This window comes from Ascaphus truei, chromosome 2, assembly GCF_040206685.1.
Source record: "Ascaphus truei isolate aAscTru1 chromosome 2, aAscTru1.hap1, whole genome shotgun sequence".
NCBI classification, from domain to species: Eukaryota; Metazoa; Chordata; class Amphibia; order Anura; family Ascaphidae; genus Ascaphus; species Ascaphus truei.
In genome coordinates this window covers 392166055-392186306 of record NC_134484.1, presented here as the reverse complement: position 1 = coordinate 392186306, position 20252 = coordinate 392166055, and the positions used below count along the sequence as shown (strand labels likewise).

The window sequence follows — 20252 nt, the reverse complement described above, 5'->3', positions numbered from 1 at the left end:
TCTTGCAGTATATTTTCTTAACATGGAACACCTCCATATTAGTACTGTATTACTATTGCAAATGAAAGCTTCAAGATTGCTGTAGTCACCAATCTTAACATTTGATTAATGCAAACTATAATGTAGAAATAGTAAATGTGTTTACTCTACTGTTCCCAGAACAATACTAGTCTGCCAAGTAGTGCCTCATCTATTATCAATTGCTGGTTAATTATATGTGATGTGGGACCTATCATAGTAATTAGTCTTTTTTATTTTACAGTTGAGCTAACTTATGTATTAACAACATTCTGTGTTTACTGCATTGAGAAGGAAAGCCAATCGGTCCCCAAATACATATTATCTCAGAATTTTATATGCTTAAATATATGTCAAATTAGTGCTTAGTGCATATTGTATTTTAGTCTTATTTCAACATATTTACAGTACTTTTTAATGTGGGTGGCAAAACTACTGTATGTTAATGTTATAGAAAAATATGATTTTGAAATAGCAAGATAAGTGCCTGTAGTAGCATTAAATCTTTCTGTGATAAAGTCCATCCTGTGTTATAATTTAATTTCTGCAACATTTGACAGATGTTATCATAGGAATATCATATTAACTCTAGTGATCAGAATACAAAATACGTTAAAATAGAGCATTTCCATATACTGTATATTGCCACGTTTGCAATACCTGTAGTTATTTGATTTATTTGTGTCACAATTTGAGAACCTATTTTTTTAGTGTACTTTGTTGTTCACATTCATTCAAAGTGGTATTTTATTCCACTCGCAGCAGTTAAGAGACACCATTGAAACTGATTAGGGGAAAATAATGCAATCTCTCCATAAATGTAATATCCTAAAAAGCATAGTGGCATTTTTTTCAAATCTGATTGTCTGTTGCTAGCATTATAGAATCATAATGATTTATTAAATATATTGTGTCACACTGGGAGACAATTTATTAGGATATAAATAGAAAGTCCCTTTGTATTCTAGGCTTCAAGCAGTAATTTTATTCCATTCCTTGTTGTCGACTACTTTGAGGCATTGTAACCCAAAAAGTAAGCTGTTTTGATAAAGAAAAACTACTTCAGAGTCAAAAACGACAGTGTAGACGGAATTATACCATTAAAATATCAGCTGACCAAAATTCTTAAACTTAGAAAAATACCATTACCTCAAAGCAGCAGTTTTTCCATTTTTATGCATACAGGAGACCAGTCTGGTTTGATACCCAATCTGGATGTCCCAGTATCTGTTCTCTTGCCTATTCTTTCTATTCTGATTTCTCTTCTTCTTAATGAGTTCACGCTCCTCTGGGTCTTTTACTGCTTTTTCACGCTCTTTTGTTCGTTCCCTGTTCTTCCCTCGCTTTCCGACTTGTCTTACTTGCCTAGAATGGGGCATAGAACATGAACTCCAGGGTCCAACACTCAGGCTGTACATACTTTCTTCACCCTGACAGGGGGAAGACTGACAGTTCTGGAATTCTGTTAGATTAGGACAGGCTGATCCACCAAATTGAGCTGTAGCAACTACATGACGTGTTCGATGTTGCAATCCACTGCCACATGATTTGGAGCATTCTGACCATGAAGAGAACTCTGACACAATGCAGTCTTGAGGGCAAGGGATGAGACATCCTTGTTCCAAACGGGGTTTAGGCTCAAAGTATTCACATATGCTATCATCGGCTTCAGCACTAGTTGCTTTCTGGAGGCACATTACTTCTCTTGTTTGAATTCCTTCCTCACCCGTAGTACATCCTGTAGGTTTCTCTGATGTCCTTAATATAACTGGCTTGCACTGATTCCAACGTCCCAGCTGCCAGTCATATAGTTCCTTGTGCCAGTCACAAACTCTAAAACAGTTTTGTTGGCTTTCAGGTCTGTCGGTCTGTTTACAGTTTGTGGGGAGGGTTGTCCATCCTTCGACATGGGCACACCATACTGCCCGTGTTTGAATACCCCCTGGTCCACATTCATCTCCCATACATCTGCCCCAAGGACCTATAAAAAAAAATAGTAGTAATTAAATATAGCGCCTGGAAAAATCTTATACCTTCTAAGATTGTAGTATTGCAAATATACTGAATATACACTAAACCATATATGACCTGCAGTGCTAAACTAAGAAACTTTCCTGCACCAGAAGATAATTTACGGCCCATTCAACTAAATGTCGTCAGAATGTGTCTTATGGAACAGCACGTCTAAGTGACTATGATCCATAGTTTCGTGTAAATGTGACAATATTTGTGACTATGTTTACTTCATATCAGACATACTGTACATTAATACAATTCATTCAATTGTATTTATATTATTAGAATAGATGCAATTTATGTAGAAACCCTGTAATACAAATTAGCCATGTCTTGTAAAGATATCAATAATTACAACAAAAACATGATGCTTAAAATAAAAATGGGCACTTTCTTGGGTTTGAAATAATTGAAAACATACATTTCAGATTTAGGCGTTCAATTCTAACTTCAAGCAGTTTGAACATTTGATGCTCAGAATCAAACTTCGGAACACATTTTCGAATTAAAAAGAAATAAAAGTCAAAAACCAAGAAAGGCTAATCCATAGATTCATAATTTTTTATACTGTGAATTTATATATTTATTTTAATAAAATTCTCAAGACTTATAGTAGCCATCCTTAATTAAAACCAATATAATTGGTGGTTCTGAATCCTGGCTGTGCTTAAAGCTGTGACCATGCAGCAAGCTTAAGCCTATAGGGAACCATGTTTAAAATGGGTTTGAAGCAAAAAGTGGCACTGTGTGCTCATTTGCATGTCATTTCCGAGAATCCCTTGCTGCAGTGGAAGGGGTGTGCTGGGTGATAATGGTGAAAGGCGGGGTGGCAGACCTGCTTAAGTCATGCAAATGAGCATACAGTTATATTTCCATTTGTTATATATATATATATATATATATATATATTATTATTTTTTTAGAACCGTGTTTCCAGAGCAAAAAATAATAATAATTGTACTAAGACAAGCCTTATAACATTAGATAATATTCATAGTGATTTTTCTTTGTCTGCTCTAAATCCACAAATTCTGTGTTAAGGAGGGAAAATGGAGCAAGTTATTTTACATGAGTTTTAACACATCCTCTACTATGAGCCTGACCAAGGCTTGTACTCCTCAAATCTGGAGTAGTCGTGATGTTTTCTTTATGTAGATATCATTCTTGAGTATAGTACAGTAAGTATTACTAAGTTATTAGTAATTATTAGCAGTAAGAAGTTAAAAAATACATTTTTTGTTGTATACCGTTTTTACCTTTTTCCATTTTACTCTCTGGATTAAATTACTTTTCGTTAAGTCCTTTTTTCAGGTGCCAAACTGTAGTTTTAGGAATCTATTCAATCTGAAATTAAGCCGCTTCTACATGACAGGGAAGGCTTTGAGGCCCATTCATTTGAACAATATGGAGAAACCACATTACAACATATTAAATAGGGGCCTTATAGATGTATTAATCAATAATTAGTTGGTTCTATGATTCTACTTCTCCCACATTTCTTCTCTTAACCACAAAAAAAATACGTCTGCAGAACCAGTAAGGTAATGTGTTTAATACGTTTTACTGTAGACCAGTGATTTGCCTTTTTTTCCCCATGCACTTGCACATTTGTCAGTGCAGCCAGCTGGTAAACATAGATTACACTCATAAAAATTCCTTTGGTGTTCTGTGCTGATTACTTTTAAATCATAGCTTCAAATATTTTTCCGCATACCTACAAAATAAATGTATGGTAAAATACAAATGCAATCCCCTTCCTACTTCAGCAAGATTACCTTGGTTTATCTCTCATCGACTTTTCACAAATAACAAGATCACAGTTGCATTTCCTGCACTCCAAGTAAAAGTACATCATGTACAAACTCGATCTACATTTTCAGACTATTGCATCAAGCCCTATTTATAGTAGGAAGCCCAACAGAAACTAAATAAAAAATCATAAATAACATACTTAAACAATCACCAACAACTGAATATTAATTCAGCAAACACAACATAAAACGACCTTGTTTACTCTGGAGAAGACATACAGTATTGTAGTATTTTCTTATCACCAGGCTACACCTTGGACATAGCAGCCTGTGTCTAATTAACACAATCTTCTGCATAAACTCGATTTTTGCTGCAGTTCTTTGCATGAAAGGCTGCTGCTTTTCATTATTGAGTGACTCAAAATAATTAAGTAAGGTACCATAAATGAGAAGACATTTCAAAAGCAGGGATCATCAATTCAATTAAAAAACTATACTTGAAAGGCTGAGGGTCTGTGTTTTTCACAATGATGAATGGAAAAAATGTACTTTACTTGAACAATTGCTATTAAAAATTGTTACTATTGGTAGACTTTGGCATATATATTTTCAGCATATATTGACAACTTCCGATAACGTTGAAGCTTTCTATTGATCACCGGATCTAGTCTGGCCCTGTGGCCATATTTTGCCATATCGGGCAAGTGCTGTATTCATGCCCAGTGGACAAAACTACAGTAGTTATATCTTGGTAACTGGGATGGAACCGGAGGTTGGGGCACTGTAAATCAGGACCAAGGGGCCTCCTCATTTTGGTAGAATTAAAAAAATAATGTCTCTTACATCCCTTAGCAAAACATAGTTATTCTACCTCTATGGATGCCAATATTGTGAAGAACATTCCAGTGAAATGTATTTAATGATTTGAGAAATATTTAGGAACTTCATTCTAAATTCTGGGATTTCAAAAAATGCCCATATAATGTACATAGGAAGAAAGTTACTGCAATTTTCTATTACCATTTTATATTCTAATACAGTATAACGTATTGGTCCTACATTACTCTTGCTGAAACCTATGAACTACAGTACGTGTTAAGATAAATGTTTTAGAGCCTACACACCCCAATGATTTACTAATCCTAATGATACTGTCGGCATCAAACAAAAAAGCAAACCGTGTCATCCTTTTAGTGTATGTTTCTTATGAAGACAATTTTTACCTTGGCATTTTTTTTGCCGCAAGAAAAAAAACTCTTGAGACAACTATAAAATGAGTATCAGTTATAAAAAAAATACATCTGCATCACATTTTCGATTTTTAAGACAAAATGTATGTGACCAAGCATATATACTGTTAGGTTATGTTGTGTAGCTTCCATTAAATACACTGCTAATATTTATTTGGATATTGAATTGGAAGTATATTGTGCATGTAATTAGAAGTGTAAGGCTATAATCATATTGCAATACAAAATAATTGCGGATTTGTCTGAACAGAGCAGTTACCAATAAGTCTATAATTCCAGATTTCAAATCATTCACAGGGGAAACCAACACAGTTTGAAGTCGACATCAAAGTTAAAATGTTAACTGAAGTTAACATCAAAGTCAATATTTTATGCAGCGCTGCCTTCATCACTATCTCACTAATTCCCTCTGAAAACTCCCTACGCACCTGTTCCAACACTAATTTGTAATAGACTATTTTTTCCCTAAGTTCAAGCTTTATCAACTGCCTTTTGTTATAATGTACAGAGTACAAGGGTAAAGGCAAAATCTAACATTATAAATAAATGACTTGTTTGTTAGACTATACTTTCATCTAGTCAGCAATTTCTCATTTAGCACTAACATTTTAACAAATATTTAGTATTTACCTTATCAACTTCACTTACTTAATGTGCATTTTCATATTCCATTTCATTTTAAATGTAGAATATATTGTTTTTTGGGGGACGTTTTTTACATTTTTTTGGGGTTATCGGGTCTTGGTTTTGTTTTTTGTGCTGTTTTAATGTTTGGTATCGGACATTTTGGGGGATTAGTTTCTGGGGCTCAGACCCTGAAGAGGAGGATGGCCTTCAACATGGATGGGGTAAGGGTTCTTCCTTTATTTCAGGCTTCCATAGAGTGCCAATATGGCTACATACTGGTAGGCTCTTCATGAGAGGGCCTAGGTAGCCCCACTGATTCAATTGGTTAATTTTAACATTATAATGTTTAGTCATTGTTAGATATTGTATATGTAGTAAATAAATGTAACATGGCTGCCTGTCTGCCTCCTGTCATGAAAGTCCTGATAGCTACAGGCTGTGGCAGGCAATCCTGTGGGCATTGATACCCCTCATGCTGACTCTCTGATTGACAGAAGAGGTGGTGCTGCAATGATATGTGTACAGCCAATAGTGGTATAGACCTTGTGCCCTCCCCTTCTGGTGATCAGAGAGGAAGTGACAAATTGTAGTCAGTCTAGGTCTACCCTCCTAGGGGTGAGACATATGGAGTCAAGCTCCTCCCGGCTGGGAGTGAGCCAAGCCAGTCAGTCCTCTTGGGCTGACTGGTCCTGAAAGATCAGAGGCCTCAAGAATAACAGAGAGCCAAGCACCATCCAGAGGCCTGGAATCCTCTGTGACCCATGCATCCGCTGTGTGTACCACCTGCAGTGACTGCGAATAAAGCCCCTTGTTTTATATACCCCTGTCTGAGTTCTCAGTCTATTGGGCAGGGGTGTGAAAGAAGTCTGCTTTAGTGGGGACTGTCCTTGGAATCCTGGAGCTACTGAAGCTGGAGGCGCTGACACCATGAGTTGAACATTAGTATCACCAAGAACCTGTCCTTTTCCCCCACACCATCGCGGACCACTCAGATCTCCTGGACCCTCACTGGTATGACCGCACCACAAACAACAGCAGTAACCAGTAGTGACATCTTCCAGAGATGGGGGGAAACTGTGTTACATAAATATAATGGAGAACCTGGTTCAATTCCCGGTGTCGGCTCCTTGTCACCTTGGGCAAGTCACTTTATCTCCCTGTGCCTCAGGCACAAAAATTAGATTGTACTGTAACTCCATGGGGCAGGGACCTGTGCCTGCAAAATTTCTCTGTAAAGCGCTACGTAAACTAGCAGCGCTATACAAGAACATGCTATTATTATTTATTATTATTATTATTATTAATGTCAGTTATTTAAAAATGTTCCATCACTGCTCCCTTCGCCCCGACGGTACAGTATGTCATGTTTATATTGGCCATTGCTATAGAGAGGAGGTCAGGTTTGTTGGTGTGGTGTAGGTAGGGATGGATGATGCTGTGGTGGGGGCGATTAGGCCTTTTGGGGGGATGATTAGGGTTAACCCCTTGCTTAAGCAAAGAAAAGAAAGAAAGCTCCCTAATAGCCGCACAAGAGAACACCTATACCTATGTTAAAAATTACTATTTATTAATAAATGATTAAAATATATTTATTGCAGCAAAAAGCTAACGTGAACCAAAGTGATTAAAATAAATTAAAAAAATTAACCCCTTGCTTGCCTTAGAGGTTTGTAAAGTATTGCAATGCAATGCATAACTAGCCTCAAAGTAACCAAGGGTGATATATACTGTAGTGTTAGGACACAATTAACCCCTTAGTAGCCCTTAATGGTCAGATAGTCATGGGAAGTCATGACCTGAACCTTTAAACTTCACAAAGATACTGGCACCCCTTACAGATGTAAGTATCTCTGAAAACAGAGGGTCCTGGTGGCTGAAAATAGCACAGTTTAGCTCCGGAGACACCATGCTTCAATCCTAGATAAAAAAAATATGTACAGTGGGGGGGGGAGGGGGGAGGGTGGTGGTGCATGGCCAACTATTGAACGGAGTGCATGTGCGGCTCCTGAGCTCCGGGCAAATAAGTGATTTATACCGTGGGGAAACATCCCCAAACATAACGGCGGGTGGCTCGGGTGCTGTAGACCATCCGAATTACATAAAATTATATAAAATCCCAAAGAAAAGGCGGTGAACTGACCTGCCTATACTCCCTGGAGCCAGGGTTGTTGGAGCCAAGATGGCGCCGACCCACGCCTGGTAAAAACGTGACCCCCCGTAGGACCATAAGCTATCGATCCCAGGCAGTAGGTGCTGCTTCTGGGTCAAAGTGTGGACCGGAGAGCACTGGGGCCCATTCCTGGTGCCAAGGGGGATCATACAGCCGCAGGGGTAAGTTGAGGCGTGCAGGTCTGTGCCGGAGGTATTCCTGCGGATCTTGGGGCCTACCCACTGAAACATCGGCTCCAACAGCTTGCCCCTAGCAATCCAATTTGGCCAGAGGTGAGACAAAACACAGCAGAGCCCAATAATTACCCTCAGCTCTCATAGGCGATTCCTGAGGACACTCTGTTTACCTTATCCGCCGGAGCGAAGGGAGCTCTGGTGGAGCGGCAGCCATTTTATTTTCTCTCCGAGGAGGTGGCACTGGAGTGGAGGGCCTATCCTCCATTTGGGAGATCAGGCTCACCACGGGGCTTGAGACACTAGCACTAGGTCCTGACTCAGTTGGAGGGAGTGCCATGGGCCTATAAGCAGGGGGGCCGCTGGTCTTCAAAGGAGAGAGGCACGAGTCTCAGGGCAGATGTCCTGCCCCTGAGTGCCCCATCATCAGTAGCAGCAGTGCGGTGGCGGAGTTCGCTTCAGGTCCAGGCGCAGGCAGTACCGGTAAGGAGAGGGGTGCATCACTTGGCAAAGCTGTAACTGCTCTGCAGGGCCACCAGAGAGCACAGGCTGTTTCCTCCCCACACACAGAAGCCTGATCCTGCAACATCACCTAAATAGAGTCAGTTCTATTTATATATAAAAACTTGCTGACCAACAACACCCATGCCAACCCAACAACAACAAAAAACCTACAGTCCCGCAGGAGGGCTCCCTTTTCTTCAAAAAAACGCAATATGGGGGCTAAAGATAAAGAAGCCTCTGTCGCTAGTGAAGAAGCAGATCTAGATCCAAACTCCAAGGAAGAAGTAGACTCCCCACTCACTTGTAAAGAAATGTTGGTATTTATTTAGGATATCAAAAATTCTTTCCACTCTGAAATACAGAGTATTCATCGCAGCCTCAAGGACGAGATAGCGTCAATTCGAGACCATATTGCAGACATGGAGGAGTCCCAGGCCCAAGACATTCACAAACTAAAAACTCAAGTTAAAATAATTTTTGAAAAATTGGAAGATACAGAGATTCGGTCAAGACGTAATAATCTGCGAATTAGAGGAATACCGGAAGAAGTGGGAAACGCCCAACTTGATACATACCTTACCTGTCTTTTTACGTATCTCCTACCAGAAACATCGGGAGATAAAATCCAGATGGATCGAGCACAAAGGCTCCCTAAGCCTAAAAACCTTGATCTGGCAAAACCAAGAGATGTGATCACACGTCTACATTATTTCCGTACCAAGGAAGAGATACTGAGAGCTGCTTGATCCATCCCAAAGATTGAACAAGACGTTTGGAAACCGGGGTCATCTGTGTATCCCATCCTACCTTGTCTACCCTTTCCCTATGCCCAGTCCCACAATAATTTTTCATTATTGTGCTCCTGCTTGTGTATTTCTTTGTACATATGTTCTTGCACCAAAATGTTTATAAAGTTTAATGAGCCGCTCTTTCTGATATGTACATGTCGTCACTCTGTTGATCCACACTATATATCACCGAAATATTACCATGCCGATTAATAGAATTTCTCAAAATTCCAAGGGCCTAAACAATCCCCAAAAAAGTCAAATAGCTCTGTCAGAGGCCAAAAGACTAGGGGGAGACATAATTATGTTACAAGAAACCAATTTGAAAAAAGGAGACCAGTCATTGCTATTCAGTCATGATTACCCTCTAATCTATCACTCATCATCCCCTATGAAAAAAATGGAGTAGCTCCACTCTTCTACAAAAGCTTACATTTTAAAGTAGATAAAATCAAAACTAACGTCGTTGGAAGAATTTTAATCATCACAGGCTCGTTGGATTCTACTTATCTAACGATAATAAATACCGACGCTCCTAATGAAAACCAAGAGTCTTTTTTTCAAATGTAATACAATCTGTTCAGAAAGGCCTTCTAAATCTAGCTGGAGATTTAAATGTAATAATGGATCCAAATTTAGATAAGTTCCCCAGCTCTCCGCCATCACAAAAGACAGTTCCTTCTACTTGAGGACTTGTTTCCATGTCCAAAGAATTGATACAGTACTTTTAGATTCTTGGAGATTAATGAATGTTAAGGTGAAGGATTTTTCCTTCTACTCCCATCCCCATACCAGTTATTCACGAATCGACGATATTTTTGTATATCAAAAAATCAGTGATATTGTCTCCTCTGCTATAATTGTCCCTTCTGCCTGGTAAGATCACTCTACATGTATAACTAAACTGGAGGTTCCACCAACCAAAAATAAAACAAGATTGTGGTCTCTAAATGAATCTTTATTGACGAGCCCACAAACTCTTCAACTAGTAGAAGAGGAGCTTGCCCAATATTTTGAAATAAATAACACCCCAGAGGTCTCATCTTTCACTCTTTAGGAGGCACATAAGTCAGTGACTAGAGGCAAGCTGATTGCTCTGGCTTCCCGGAAAAAAAAGAAAAAGCAAAAAAAATTGAAATATTAACACAAAAATTATCAGAATTAGAATGTATTCACAAAACACATCCCTACCGGAAAAACTACAGGCAAATGATTTCAGTAAGAGCCCAACTGAATTTCCTCTGGTGACAAATGCAGAGAAAGCAATATGATGGACCCAAAAGAAATACAGTACTACAATAAAAGTAATAAGGCAGATAGAATGCTTGCACGTACAGTAAGTTAAAACAAAAACAAGCAAAGACCAAAATTCATAGTATATATACCAAAAACAATCTGGTATCTCATAGCCTTAAAATTATATGTAAAGAATTTAGAGAATATTATGCATCCTTCAACAATCTCACAGATACCCAGTAAGCTCATATAATCTCCAGGAAGATACAAGAGTGCAACAGGTCTTCCCTGAAGCACCCTTATTATCATACAGACAACCCCATAATCTCAAGAATATTATGGTGAGGAGTAAAGTATTCAGCAGTACAACTGAATGCGGGACAAAACCATGCCAGGACCGAAGATGCAAAACTGCGCAATGCTCTACACAGCGGACACAATACAAATACCACACAGGAATCGGGAATACAAAATCAGAGGAAGGTTCACCTGTTCTTCCAGCAATGTCGTGTACCTCATCATGTGCATGAAATGCCCAGGGGGCTGCTACTACATAGGTGATACAGGGCAGGGGCTAAACAAGAGAATGAACCTGCATCGCCACAGCATCACAAGCGGTACAAGAGACAGTCCTGTTGGCGAACATTTCTCTGACTCTGGCCATAAGATGAACGATCTGAGGGTTGCCATACTCAAAGGTAATCTTAAAACCCCGAAAGAGAGACGGTTGCATGAATACAAATTTATGCAACTGTTCGGGACACTTAGCAGTGGCCTAAACAGAGATCGAAATTTTATGAGTCATTACTGACAGTAGTGAACTCTCGTCCCATGAGCGCTAAAGGCCATGTCTGTACATACTGTGCTATATGTATGCACACACAGCTGTCTCTCACACATACTAATACTCCTTGTTTTTCCATCCCTATACACCAATAGGGACCACTAAGTATCCACACACACTTTTAGTTGTGCTACTAACTCTCACATTTCCACACCCAGCCACACCATTTATATCCACTCCCACTCCACACACACCTTGTGTAAAGCACTGTATATACTGTGGGCTCTCCATTCATTTTTATTCACACTGATACACATACACACTCTTTCTTCACTTGCTTTCAGTAACCTTTTGACACCTCTAGCCATAAAACACATCCACACCGGGGGAAGGAACAGCACAGATAACATTCCAAGAGACACTGTTTTTAAGTATACCTTTTGCTTCATTCATTGTAACATCGCCGGAAGAAGAGATCAGTGTATCTCGAAAACTCGCACAAATAAAAGCATTTCGTTAGCCACAGAACGGTATCATCTATTTATTTTTTGATTATATATATAAACTGCCAATCTAATCTATCAAACACTTTTTCTGCGTCTAATGAGAGTAAAAGAGATGGACATGAAGTTTGTTTTGCCATATGTATAAAATTCACCGTCCTCCTTGTATTGTCAAGGGCTTGCCTACCCAAAATAAAACACACCTGATCCGGATGGATTAGTCCAGGGAGAATGTTGTTCAGTCTAGAGGCCAACATTTTTGCATATATTTTGAGATCTGTGTTTAATATGGAGATGGGTCTGTAACTAGAACACAACAGGGGGTCTTTTCCCTCTTTCGGGATTACCACAATAGCTGATCGCAACATACAATATCTCTAGGTGGAGAGAGACTAAGGAGGATATCATTGAATATTTTTGTTAAATATGGGAGGAGTATTGTGGAATTTTTTTTGTAATGAAGTTTAGAGAATCCATCCGGACCTGTGGCCTTCCCAATTTTCAGGGATTTGATTGCCTCCAGAATTTCAAGCGGCTCTATGTTGTTTTCAAGGTGTGTTAAATAATTTGGTTTGAGTGTGGGAAGTCGGCATTCTGTTAGAAATTTTTACATTTTTGTAGCTCTTTTATTTTTAGCTGAGTCTCCCACCAGTCCAGGTAGATTGTAAAGAATTTTAATCAGTTAGTGTTAGGACCTGCAATATTATTGTCATGCCTTGAAGTGGTTCGCAGCCTTATAATGCTTTGGTCATAGGGTTAAACTAAATTACCCTTTATTCAAGATATATATAGGTATTTCACTGTGTATTTATGTCATATTGGAAGCAGCTCTGGGCTCCCTTTGTGTTTTGTTTTTTGTAGTATACAGTGCCACACTCAGTAGCAGTCCTTTTGACACTATCCTTTGCCTGTGATCTCTAGGACTCTCTTAAATCCAGGATCCAGTTGACCATTCTTCCCTCATACAACCTTTGTTTACGGACCACTCCCTTCCTTTTTATATGGGTAACCAACAATCCAACCAATCCAACCCTTGGACGCTAAAAGGGCTCCGAAAAGTCAACAATATTCTTATTCATGGGAAGGTCCCCTCCTATGAATCATTACAAAATAGTCACGATATTCCCTCATCTGAATTTTTTAGATTTCTTCAGAACAGACACTATATCCAGTCTATCTACAAAGTAAATAGATCCCGCGATCTTACTTTGTACAAGGAGTGGTGTTTACATCAATCCCTTACAAAGGGCATTACCTCCACGCTATACCTCAACCTGACTCATATAAAAAGCAACCAAACTCCAAATAAATATATGATCTCCTGGAAGAAAGATTTAAACATCAATTTAGATTTGGATATATGGAAAGATATATGGGGGTCCGCCTCCAAAAACTCATTGTGTGTTGTGATCAAGGAAAATATTTACAAACTAATATTCAAATGATGTATGACCCCTACCATAATGCATTCTTTTTCCCAGATGTCTCCCCACTATGTTGGCATCATTGTGGTGAAATGAGGAATATACTACACATGTTCTGGTCATGCCCTAACATCCAACAACTATGGAAGGAAGTATTTTCCCTGGTGTATAGGATCCTGGGGATCATTGTACCCATGACCCACTACATATATTGCTTGGCAAACCAATGGCCAACCAAAACAAAAAAGAAACCAAAAGCATTTCCCAAATCTTAAATGCCACTAGGTGCACTATTGGCAAGAATTGGAAACAGTCTGCCCCTCCATCTCTACACCAAATAAATAATATTTGGCACATAGTATATATGGAAAAACTAACCGCCTATCAAAATGGCTCTACCTCACAATTCTCAGTGACTTGTGCCCCTTGGTTCCAGCATGCTGGTTTATCCCCATATTTAGACTAAACATTTACTGAACTTTGTGATCTACTTTGTATCGGATATGATGTTCATTGTAGTGTAGATATAAATGCTGTACTCTTCCCTTTTCCCCCAAATCCCTATCAATTGTAATTCTACCAGTTTGTATGTATCAATGTACTCCCCCCCTTTTCTTTTCATGTACCCCCATCCCTAATTTCTGAAAAATGTCTAATAAAAACTTAAGTAACAAAAAAATAGATATAATGCAAGTTATTTTGCTGCTTTAAACTCAGTTTACATTATATATGTGATTTCTATTCCATGTTACAATAAATGAACAGCAGTAGAAACTTTTGTCATTTTGATGAAGAAGTTATAAAAGGAGTGCAAATTATGCTTTTTGATGTATACTACTATTACTGTAGATCACTTGTCAAATTAAACAATAGGTACAATGCATAGAAAAAAGTAGGGCTGACAGATCCTATCCCTGAAGAGATTACATTCTAAATGGTGAGGAGTCTTTTGTGTCTCTCTATGGGGGAATTCTTGAATTACTTTGAAGGCCAATGCCACCCATATCTCATGTAACAAGAAAATGCTTTGTGTATGGGACTCCCAGAAGTGAGAAGAACAAAGTGAATTGAAGCATTTAATAAGTACAATGTTCCCTAATTACCCCATAATAAAAGCTGTAAATTATGTATTTATTGTTGTGCTGTTCCAAATTTTAGCCTGAATTTAAAAGCTCTCCTTTTATATTAAGCAAATCATTTTTTTAAGTGTCACACAACTCAATGCTGGATTACATATTTTACAATTATTGGGCTTTGTGCCTCAACATTAAAATTTTAATTTTGTGTAACTACAGTATATATATCCTCAATCTAATGCTCTTGTATAATAAACATTCCACTGATTGCTAGCTGTGCCAATAATTTCAAATGGTAAATAATGTTAATGTCTGTGTTTATCATTTTAAATACTGTAGATTCAAAATATGTTTGCTTTTGAAATGCAATCAGATTATCTTACTTGCAGACATTTCCTAAAATCCAATCACAATTCATTTATTATTCATTTATTATTCTTTATCAACACTGATATATTGTATTTACATTTTAATCTGTTGTTTTGGCTGGGAAATTGAACTGTTTGTACAGTATGTAAAGGCCTGAAGTCATTTCCAATATTAAACATATGGGACATATTGAATTTATTGTTCATTAATCTTTCTATTTAGTTATACAAATTTCTTTAAATCACGCCAGTAATATGAAACATAAAACATTCTGAGTTATCTACAAATCTTTTTTTTCTCAACACCTTTAGTAACATACCAAGTTTATTTGGTGAGGAAAAAATGCATCGTGGGTCCTAATAAAAACAATATTTTAAACTGTTACTAAGTCCCGGTTGAGCAGGAATTACCTGAACTCGTCACCAAGTACACAACTGCCCCAGTCTTACACCAGGAACCCTCCTGCATCAACAATGTGTTCTAGCATTTCAGCAATAGAGTAGGATAAACAACTTTACGGATGCAACGGCCGTTATTCGAACATATCATGTGTTGAATACCTCTGAATACCCATATCATGGCGCGTCATTTCCAAGTGTTGACTCGTTTTTATCGAGTGCAGAAAATGGAATTTTAGTGTTCTGGTTTTTAAACACCTTCAAATTGACACAGTACTGTACTGTATACATTACAATTCATTCATTTCAAAGAAATCGGAATCCATGAAATTCAAACAAAGCAACCACATGATTGGCCGCATGGAGTACAGCAGCGCACACAAAAACGGCTCCGTGATATGTTCGGATAACGGCCGTTACATCTGTATGTTTACTCTTCGAATTGCATTTGGTTCAGGAAACAATGTATTGGTTTTACAATTATATTGGATTAGCATTGAATTTCAGAGCAGTTAAAGCATTTGTTTTTTTGCGATGGATGCATTTATGAGTGACTCCTTAAACACAAATGTTGTGCATACAGATGCAGTAGAAACTAGTGGGACTGCGAAGCACCCCCAATGATGGCAAAGAGAAAAAAAATTATCAAGAGGGGACTCCCATAAAATGCATCTTTATTGTAGAACATATGACCCCAAAGAGATTTAAAAAAACACCAATGCGTTTCACACATACTACGTTTTATCAAGCTGTCCAGATGCAGTGCCTGATATTGTACCAACAAATGCTTTAATATATTTAATATGTGGCATAGATTAACACAATATTTGCACTATTTAAGGCAATGGTTTCAAACCTTTTTTTGGTTAAGGAACCCTAAGTGAAATTCTAAGTAACCCCAACCCTCTCTAATAGCGTGTCTGTGATCAGATGCATTGTAAGGAACCCTAACCCTCTCTAAGAGTTCGTCTGAGATCAGATGCATTGTATGGAACACCAAGCCTCTCTAATAGGGTGGCTGAGATCAGATGCACTGTAAAATCTTCTCTATTTTGTACAATTTTCAAATTACTTGAAAAGTCCAGGGAACACATTAGGGATGCCTGGTGAATCCAAGGGCTCCTGGAACCCTGGAGCTGACACGTGCTTTCTCTGATTTTCTAACACGTTAAATGGTATAATAATGACTATTACACATATTAGCTTGTGTACACTCCTATGTAGTTATACAGAATACATTTTGTTTCAAACTAGAAAAATTCAGGCAACAATGGTTCAAATATTAAGAAATATGGCTATTTATTAAGGTCCAAATAAGACAAAAGTTGTTTTCTTTAAAATTATTAATTTAGACTATAATTAAAGCGGCAGATACCTAATAAAATTTTCTTTTGTATTTACTTGAGACAGGAAAATCCTTGAGTAGGACTGTTATGTCTTACCACTGTAGGACTGCCAGTACAGCAGATATAGGCCTTCAGTGCTAATGGAAAATGTCACGGCAGAAAATCCAAGGAACATGGAAATGTCCCAACAATTCACAAAATTCTTTTTATTCATTGGTTACTGTGATCAGTGCCCATTTTGATTTCCCCCAAATTCTGGGACAATCGGAAATCCAGAGCTGCTGAAATAGGTTACATATTCAGGCATACAGTATGTAAGAAAATTATTCTCGGACGACTTATGGCAGTAAGTCAATGACTTCCTTTTCGTTGTGAAATGGCATAATTTGCTTTTTCCAAGAGATCATTAAATGTGACAGTTACTGTAACTGACTGTATTTTTATATGCTGTAGCTGATTCAAAGCTAAAATAGTGGAAATGCTCTTGTATTTAGTCGTTGAGCCAAAACAGCATGAAGCAAATAATTAAAAATGGCAAAAACAGCAGTCTTTGATTATTTTTTTGTGGGGAGCGAGGAGGGGGGAAGGGGGGGAATAGTTGTTGTGGTTCAAATTCGCAAAGCATCCTTTTAATTTTTTTATTTCATGAGGAATTTGCTCAGTATTTTTCTGCGCTTTCAAATGTTTAACAGCATCACGTCTGACAGCATCAACTGGAGGAAAAAGGAAAGCTATAAGAAGCACTGAAGACTTGAATAATTAGGAGAGTCAGACTCCTTTGAAGCAGAAAAAGAATGGAATCAACCAGAAACCTTTTTTTCTTTTTCAAAGTATATTTACAAAGTAAAACAAGATCTTTGACAGTAGTCAAAAGTGAAAAGTAGGCAGTGAGCTATGAAGGAATTGTATTTTACAATCTCCTTGTGTCTCTACTGTACACCACAGAGTACATCACGGGGATTTACTGACCTCCAATACGTGTTATTGCACCAAGATTCCACCTTACCGGGCGGGCATTGTTTGAATGGCAGCTAAAGCAGGATCACAGTGCAATAACCCATATCAGAGGTGAGTGAACTATCCCATATACAGTATATGTCAGGCAAAGGCTGTGGCATTTTTTGCACGAAGACTGTTTAAGAAAAAATGGCACCAGGTGTATTGCGTTCATATGTATTTATCTTTTATTTTTGTACATAAAATACAGTTGAAGCAAAACAAACCCATAGTAGCAGGAAATGACAGGAAAGGGTATTGTCAAAAAAAGGAAGAGATATAACTACCACTGGTATGATCTCACATATGACGCTCATTCTGGAAATCGCTGATAAAGAATTATATGGATAGGGATGGCAGAGAACATCTGTCTCTCACATAGTAATCCATTATTAGTTTGATACTTAACATCACTGCACTACTGTAGGTCAGGGTTTCACTTAGGGCTTACTCTGAAAATGTCTTCTCAACCCCTTTCTCTAATCCTTCTTAATGGTTCTGGAAATGTAATTGATACTACATTTAATAAAATTACTTTTTAAAGCCAGGAACAAACATGGAAACATATATTCATTTAGAAGTGTATTATTCTCAGCTAAGATTTGTTCATTAAAAAGCTTTTGGACTTTTTCTCTGCCACGGGTTATTGCCACCTATGTGGCTAAACATTTGTTTAACCACCTTGACGTGGTATGCAGGCTTGTGACGCTTTGGCCAAAGGGTTTAACTAAATAACCAAGTAAATATTATTATTATTGAAGTATTTAAACTTTATACTTATTACTTTATATGTTTTGTCAATTGGATGTAGCATTGGGCATCCCTGGCACAGGGGTTGCGGTTAAGGAATTTAATACTTTAAGGTCAATATATTCACTAAAGCTGCGGCCTTGTTCATCTATAAAGTGTCTGGTGTCGTTAATGGTTAGGGGGTGGGGGGGCAGGAGGAGTGCAGCTTTTAGCTCACCATGGCATTCTGAGATTGAACTGCAGTAATTTTAATTTTAAGTTACATTATCTGGAAATTAGCTGACTAAATATTTTTTATTCAATTATTAGATGTGACCTTATTACTTCTTACAAAAATTGGATCATGTCTGAATCTGAGTGTAAGCATAACAATTACTGTACGTTAATAAGGACACATAGGCGATCAGATCTCCTTGTTTGACTTTTAGATTTTGTTTAAGATCGTTACAGGATTTTAAAATGGCGGGGATACCGGCACCCTATAACGGGGCCTGTAACTCGGAAAGTAGGGGGTCCCCGGACCTGAAATCAATGCCATTCAGCTCCAGAGACCCCTGCTACAATACTATAATATTAAAATTAAATAGAACACCTGTGAACGCCTTTTAGAGGCACACAGGTAGAGCGACTGATTCAGCTTCTTACTGTGCGTCTCCAGCAGACAGGTAGACCCTGGTAGGATTCACACAGCAGGGACCTCTGCTGTGTTAATCCAAAGGGCCTGTTGTCTGTCGCAGCAAATCTAGCGAGGATCTCTGGCAGATCTCGAAAAAAAAAATCTAAAAATGGTCGGATAATGGCCCCTGCATCTGTAGTTCTCTGAACAAATCTATTCAATCTTCAGCAAAAAAGCTGTGAGGAATATCTGATTGCTTACACTGCTGTCCATTACCCTGTATAACAAAAAGCAACCTGTCTGGATAATCCATTTGAGCCTGAAGGGGTGATTATTGTTATTTAGAAACTAAAAATGAACCAGCAATGGATGGCTTCTCTTATTTAAATTATATATATATATATATATATATATATATATATATATATATATATATATATATATATAAAGATTTTGTCATACCTATTGAGGTCATTTAAGGAAAGTTTTATTAAGTTACGGTATGGGAACAGTTACCATATGCATCATGTATAAAAAATGGAAAGTTCAAATATACACTCTTTATGCCATCATGTAAAATTGTCCAGGACTGGTTTCGGCGCACATGCGTCATCATCAGTGATGAATGTCCTGATGTACCAATTAATAACTTCGAGAAAATAAAAACGAAAAAGACGCAAAAGTTTAATATTCCGAGCACAAAACATCATAAAAACATTGGCTAACTAAACTCATTATTTACACCTCTCTCAATTCCTAAAAATGTAAGCTGTGCATGTGATGAATGACCTGCCAATACAAAGGCCCACATTTATTAAAGGGTGGTAAGCTTTAACACACGCGGGGTCGATTTAGAGTTGGCTAATGACATTGAAGTCATAGCGCAAACGCAATGAGTGGGTACAAATGGGCAGTTTGTAGCTCGTAATATCAAGACCTCAATTTAAAAGTGATCAAAAATAGTAGCAAAAGACAGTTTGGTTGGGGGTTGTTAATATAACGACTCGACAGGTGAATGGGAGACATGTCTATTCCTAATATATTTAAATTAGCTCATGGATCTTCATGTTGAGGACCCGCTCTCCCTGTAGTCTAAACATCTGGTGGAATCTCAGCCATTTCTTGAACTAATCTGCGGTGTTATGAAATGTGCAATTATTACACTGGTTCAAGAGTTATTTTTCTGGGCCATATAGCTTTCTCTCTTTTTTCTTCCATTTTTTCATTCCCTCTCTGTTCCCTCTCCCACCCTCATCTCCTCTCCCCTCCCTTTTCCCCCCTCCCCTTCCCTCCCCTCTCTCCTTCCCCTCCACCCCCCCCCCCCTCTTCCTGTGAATACATTTTAGGTCAACTGGAGGAGGTATATTACACCTACAGTAGAACTATATTATATTATATATAAAAGTATTCTACATTTGTTTTTAATTGATATAACTGTAAGATCATTCTCACCCTTT

At 38.0% G+C, this 20252-nt stretch overlaps 1 protein-coding gene across 1 annotated transcript in view; it reads right to left on the bottom strand.

Moving 5' to 3' along the window:
• The window catches only part of THSD7A (thrombospondin type 1 domain containing 7A), a 665741-nt gene that overhangs the window by 245987 nt on the left and 399502 nt on the right, over window positions 1-20252 (bottom strand). Inside the window, exon 3 of the mRNA XM_075587236.1 lies at window positions 1168-1999. Coding sequence (XP_075443351.1) covers window positions 1168-1999 — 832 coding nt within the window. The remainder of the gene's footprint in view (window positions 1-1167; window positions 2000-20252) is intronic.